We start from the raw sequence: 6,383 nt of genomic DNA, 5'->3' as shown, positions 1-6,383 counted from the left end.
TGTGTATATGCTCAAACCCAGAGCTTGCCCTGTGGTTGAGTTATGTATTTCTAAGTCATTGAAATAAATGAGCCACTGATTCAAGATTCAAATGATCAATCAGCCAAGGTTGAACTGGGAATGGGGAGGAGTGGCGGTAAGGGTGATGGTGAGACACGACAAATAAGGGTCTGGGGTGCGACAAATAAGGTTCTGGGGTGCGACAATAAGGGTGGGGGTTATGGTCACATGTGGTGCAATAGATGTCCCCGAAGGATAGCTCAAGTGGTAAGAGTTAGGGACACAAGGGTTGGGTGGGATGAAGGGTGAAGGGTCCCGAGTTCGAACCCGAAGGAGGGACTAATTTACTAACATTTATAATAACTAACATTTGCCTATAAAAAAACATGTGGTGCAATAGGGTCTGAGAAGTGATTGGAGAAGTACGTAGATGATAAAGGAAGGGAATAGAGAAAAGGTAGTTTTGATAAAGAGAAGCTTCTAAAAAAGTTGGGTAGAGAAAAATGTGAGATTTAGCGTTCGCGAATCCGATGCAAAATTTCTCGCCCATGTCCTGACTTTTTCGTACATACACATGATTTGTGTCGGGTCCAACCGTCCTCCACATACTAGTGGAGTTAGCGTCGCAATACAACCGCCACTAACTTCCCCATGTAGGACGCCAACATGGTTGGTGATCTTCATGTGAGCAATAAAGGAAGATTAGGCCCAATGGTTGAGTTTGGCAATTCTTCATCAACTCAATTTTGATTTTTGACCGGTATGAAGCGAACACGATCCCAAACAAAACCCTATTCAAATCCAAACGATTCACTTTCCTCTTCCAAAATCTCCTTCCGCGCGCGAAAAATCCGACGAACCCCCCTCATCACCAACAAAAACCCTAACCCAGAACCAGAGACTTCATCAAAACCCTCTCCCACCACCATCTCAAAGCCGTTAACCGCCACCGGCGAAATCGAAGCCGCCCTCAACCACCTCCGCGCCGCCGATCCCCTCTTAGCCAACTGCATCGACTCTCTCCCTCCTCCTCACTTCTCAAACGACGTCGTCGTCACCCCCTTCTTCTCCCTCACGAAGAGCATCATCTCCCAGCAACTCTCCAACAAAGCAGCCTCCGCCATCGAATCCCGCTTCGTCTCCCTCTGCGGCGGCCGCGATTCGGTTCTCCCCGACGTCGTTTTGTCCTTGTCTCCCGTTCAGCTCCGGCAGGTTGGAATCTCCGGACCCAAAGCGACTTACCTCCACGACCTCGCCACCAAGTACATCGATGGGATTCTCTCGGATTCTACTATCCTGCAAATGGACGATGAGACGCTGCACGAGAAGCTTACCTTGGTTAAGGGAATTGGGCCTTGGTCTGTTCACATGTTCATGATTTTCACGCTTCACCGCCCTGATGTTCTTCCTGTTGGGGACCTCGTTGTTCGGAGAGGAGTGGAGCGATTGTATGGACTTAAGGCATTGCCTGCTCCTTCCCTGATGGAACGATTGTGCCAGAAATGGAAGCCTTATAGCTCTGTTGCCTCTTGCTACATGTATAAGTTTATGGATGCTAAAGGGGTGTTGCCATTGCCAGCCACCACTATCACAGATCATCAACAGATGGGTTAGTTTTCTCAGGTTCTAACCTTTTGCTTGTGTTAAGATTATTGTTCTGTATTCAGTATTACTATTTAGTGGTTAGTCAACTTGAATTGGGTATTCACCAATTCTGTAGCTGAATGTGGGCAGTGCATTTATCTTATTAGGTTGGGATAGAAGTGATTGCTGATTATGGGAGATTAGTTTTTGAAAGTATTAAATTTATTTTATGTTGATTTGCACTTGCTTGTCTGGGAAGGATAACTTGTTACTGGAAATGTTGTGTGTGGTTGGATTGGAGAAGATTCATGTTTAACAATGAACCGAAGAATAAGTACTTTTAGTTAGATGAATGGAAATCCAACCTCATGCACTTATAGATTTGGTTTTATTTTGTGTATGGCTGTGTGATTTTTGGACTGATGTGAAACTAGTCATGACAATGCTATATAAGCACTGCTATGAACACAGATGCATAGATTTTTGACAGGGCCTTGCTGAGATATTAGCATCTTTTGTGGCATTGGATTGCTTCTTATTGGCTTGTGGGTTTTATTTTATTAGGTGGTGGGGAGTGATCCTCTTACTGTGACAAATAAAGGGACGGATGTAGATAAGAATTCTCCTCAGATGGCAAGTGAGATCTTCTCTATTCCCATTGCTGTCCTATGTCAAGATTGTAATGGTGGGATAGAGATTCAGACACATTTTGAGGACATAAGATTTCAACGCAGAGGTTTGTTTGTTTGGAAACATGGAGAATGAGACACAATTCTTAAACTAGTTTCTTTGTTTGGAAACTATTACTACTTTTGATATGTAATGTGGTGAGCAGGAGTTCTATTATACGAAGTGTTTAGTTAGTGAGGATTAATTCTAAAGAGTAAAGATGTAGACGGATACCAGCTGTATGCTGCCATGGTTAAAAGAAACTACATAGTGAAATGATAATGGAGAGGACATCTCATCTCATGAATTTCAATCTAAATTTTCTGTCATCCTAGATTGACATAAAATTCCATTTCAAATTAAAAAAAAAAAGAAATAGAAGCATCATCATGAAAAGATTAAATTGACCTAAACCTCCATTTCAACCCATTTTCCATCTGTAATTATCCACCTTCCATGGCACATCTATCTATCTACTACTTGTTATTTGTGAGTTTACTTTACACTGTAGCTAAAAGACCTCCAATGGTGTTTCGCCACGTGTACCGCTTTTTGTTATTTTTTCAAATTTTGTTTTATTTTTTAGCTGGAATCTATTACTCTAGATCTGACGATCCACATTCCCCATCTATAAATGACCATGATGATAGTTTTCAATAAGATTTAATCTAGGCCGTTGAAACTTAAAAAACTTTTGGTGAACCTCTCTCCTGCTTGCTTCGTCCTCTCTTTCACGTGGGTATCCTATCAGCGTCGCTCTTCTCCTTGATCTCCGGCGTATTCCATGGCTTCTCCGGCGGTATTAGTCACATCCCGCCATCAACCATTACATCGGTAAGTCGTAACTAAGTCATCCTTCCATTATCAAATTTTCTCACACGCAACCTCAAACGTCAGTTTCCGTTCGTTATAACAGTAGGAGTGGTTGAGAGAAAGAAATCTCCTCCACGATTGCAGACGCCATTTTCGCCTCCCTCCCTTGATTTTCTCTCATCTTTCGTCTTCCTTTCATCATTCACGATCTGGTAATTTAATTGAATATAAAGATTTATTGATTTATTTCCTTTCTCACTCAAGTCCTCCTTGATTTACTCCCCAACTCCTCTCTCAGCAAACTCCTCTCTATTCCAATTTTTTTTTTAATTGTATGATTGACTGATGGGGTTGCCATTAATGTTTGGGTTGGGGGAAATGTAATTTTTTTCTTCATTGTATGTCAGCATACGTATTTGTTTAGTAGGTGTTGTCAATTCATCTCTGATTTTGCTGAAAACCACCAATACGACACTATTGAAAGGAGTTCCCTCATCTTCATATATGTTGTTTTCTATAAATAAGCACTCCTTGCTAATCTTTTCTCACATTCAGCTACCTGTCATTTGTGTTGAGATAGATATGTTAGGATTTTTTTGTGCTTTTGTTCTTGCATATCTTATCTTAATACCGATATCAATGTCTCATTTAGCTGGAACTAACAGTAGATTGAAAACTCTTTGTGGTGGAAGGGATACATGGAGGATTAAAGTAAGAGTCATTCGAGTATGGGAGATGTGCCCAGTTTCTGAACCATCAAAACCATATGCAATGAGTTTGCAGTAGAAATAGTGCAGCCAAGCATATGACAAGATAAACTGTCTACCCTTTTAATTTTCAGCACTGGGGCTTATACCAGTTTTATAATTTTCTTTCAATTTGAATGTATTGATTGTGTTTTATTCAAGATTGCATTTTTGTTCACTAGCAACTACGAGACAGGACTGTCAAAAAAAAAATACTACGAGACAGTGTCCTCTTATGGTGAGTTATGTCACCTTTTGCAGTAATATGTGTTGTATTTGAATTTGAAATCCATTATCACAAATGCATAAATAGGGGTGTGTTTCAGTTGCTACTTGCATTCATCTCAGTATCTGGGTTTTGTTGTAGTGTTTCAAGCTTTCTGTTTTGATCTGCATCAATTGTTGATAATTCTGGACAGGTGAACCCAGGAGTTTATGTCGAGGCTAGGAACAGGAGAAATATCATATTGAACCGAAAAATTTGCAAAAGCTGAAGTATTTCAAACTTCAAACCCACCATGGTTAGTTGAATTCCATTTTGGTTTTGATCTTTTTTTTTCTAATGCTTTTATTTTGATGAACCGTGTATTGTAAAATGTTACATAATTACATTGTTGAGGTTAGAGCAATGGGTTCATATTAAGAGGGTAAACTTTTTACAAAATGTAATAATTTGTGTCCATAAGGAGATAAGGAAATAATAATATAAGAAAATTAATATGCATAGAAAAGGAAATTGTTTATATCCGCATTCATTTTTGAATTTTTTCTCAGTGACTATGGATTTATATTAACATTGGATCATGAATTGTCATAGGTCTTCCCATTGGAAATTGGATTTCTTATTGTCTTTTTAAAACCATTTCTTTTTTATTGGATGAATTAACTGATCTGGTTTTGTCTCACAGATTACTGACATACGACAACGTCAGTATGAGAAGATTGGAATCGGAAGCAGTTACTTTTTTAGACTTGATGGTGGTAGCATGGTTAGTACCTAAGTAGAGTAATATGTAAATTTTAGATTTTGAAAGTTTGAAGTCTAAGATTTTTGTTTTTCGTTTGTGGGGGATGTGTCCTATTGGTGATTCCTCAAAACTATGCTATGCATCTCGTCCTAAATGATGCAGAGGTTATATTTTTGGCATGTTATTGTTTTATAGTTTTCTGTCCTACAATTACTACATTCATTTACAGGGTGTGAAAATTGAGGCTTCCATCAAGAAAAATCACATTAGTAAATACGTAAGTGACTTGGCTGAAAATTGATTTGGATCTTTTTTTTTCCTTGCTGCATTTTCACATGCTGAAATACATGGGAGTACAGGAAAATAACGAGAGAAGGTATTCTCTTCAATGTGTTTATTTAGTTGGAATTGCCTATAAATACTGCAAGAATTGTTTTGTTAATTCTCATTCCATCTTGCATTGCACTAGAATTTAATCATTCCTGTCTCTCATATTCCATCCTTTCATTTGTTTGTCATGATTTATATGATTTATTAGAACTGAAACAAAATCAATGGCATCAAGGGGGTTGGGATTGGTGGTCTAGCTTGCTCATTCCCCCCCCCCCCCCCTCCCCCTTTTGGCTGCTACATTTGATGCAGTTGGCAGTATTGGCTGGGAGTTTTATTTTTCCTTTCTTAGGCTTGTGTTTCTCTGGCCTCTTGAAGGAGAACACAGGTACAATAAATAGGTAATATGTAGTGTGGTATATGTATGTAAAACTATAAAGAGCTATGATATATCGAGGTCCTTGATGATCCTAATTATTTACCGGTCATTTTCGTGAGTAGTGTGTCATTGAATAATATACAAATAAAGGACTACTATTTCTCATAGTTGAACTCAATATATATCTTGAAAATTCAATTGCAGAATAAATTACACATATAGTTTTTAATTTGAATTTAGTGTCGTATAAGGTTGTATTGTTGTTCATATATTTATTTGATTTGATTTGAAGCTATGCAACAAAAATAAGTTGTTGAATTCAGACTATCCTTTGTTTTATTATTTGGTCTAGAAGGTGTCTTACTTCACTGTTGTGCCTAACTCTGGATCATAATGATCAAAATTATAACAAGTTGGTTTTCGAGTTGAAAGCTAAAATGTCACAATCCATATTTGAATGGATACCATAGTTTGGTGTGTTGGTTCTATGGATTTTGAGCCATAATTTTTTTGTAGGTGTTAATCTTTCAAATGTGACTGCAGGCAGGTCGTTCTTTAGATAGCTAATTTTTTGCTCCTTGACTATGAGGTGTCTACGAGGGAAACACATTACAACACCTTGAGAGAGCAAACTCCATAATATTGGGATAGTGTAGGCATACTTAATTATTTAAGTTTCAGATTCTAGAATTCGGTATTGTTTTAATATGAAAGTAATACTTAGGATCTATCAAGGAGCTCGCTCTGATATTGTACACAGATATTCTCACTTCAAGTTAGGTTTTTCAGCTACTTATGTGGCGGCATGGTTGAGTTACTAGGATATTGGAATTGTTGTTGGGCTTGTGAGAATGCATTTTCATGATTGTTTATTATAGCATTTATTTCTTATCA

The 6,383-nt window shown here is 38.2% G+C and overlaps 1 protein-coding gene across 4 annotated transcripts; it reads left to right on the top strand.

Moving 5' to 3' along the window:
* The first annotated feature begins 485 nt into the window (after positions 1–485).
* Positions 486–6,383, top strand: LOC130740721 (alkylbase DNA glycosidase-like protein mag2). 4 transcript variants are annotated; one of them, XR_009020252.1, is made up of 5 exons: positions 489–1,609; positions 2,149–2,320; positions 3,759–4,050; positions 4,232–4,333; positions 4,721–6,383. XR_009020252.1 is itself a non-coding variant. In XM_057593401.1 (2 exons), exon 1 carries the CDS (start codon positions 763–765, stop codon positions 1,612–1,614), a length of 852 nt encoding a protein of 283 aa, XP_057449384.1. In that variant the 5' UTR covers positions 486–762; the 3' UTR covers positions 1,615–1,623; positions 2,149–2,572. The 4 variants fall into 4 exon arrangements, 2 of the variants coding, with proteins under 2 accessions (XP_057449384.1, XP_057449383.1); XR_009020253.1 differs by lacking the exon at positions 3,759–4,050; XM_057593401.1 differs by lacking the exons at positions 3,759–4,050; positions 4,232–4,333; positions 4,721–6,383 and having other exon boundaries at positions 486–1,623; positions 2,149–2,572.

Source organism: Lotus japonicus, chromosome 2 (assembly GCF_012489685.1).
Source record: "Lotus japonicus ecotype B-129 chromosome 2, LjGifu_v1.2".
Classification (NCBI taxonomy): domain Eukaryota; kingdom Viridiplantae; phylum Streptophyta; class Magnoliopsida; order Fabales; family Fabaceae; genus Lotus; species Lotus japonicus.
The sequence above is the reverse complement of the archived record's forward strand: the minus strand, read 5'-3'. Positions and strand labels throughout refer to the sequence as shown.

Bases quoted from the DNA above. Each gene is read 5' to 3' on its own strand.
- LOC130740721 (XM_057593400.1), top strand. From the start codon at position 763: ATGAAGCGAACACGATCCCAAACAAAACCCTATTCAAATCCAAACGAT.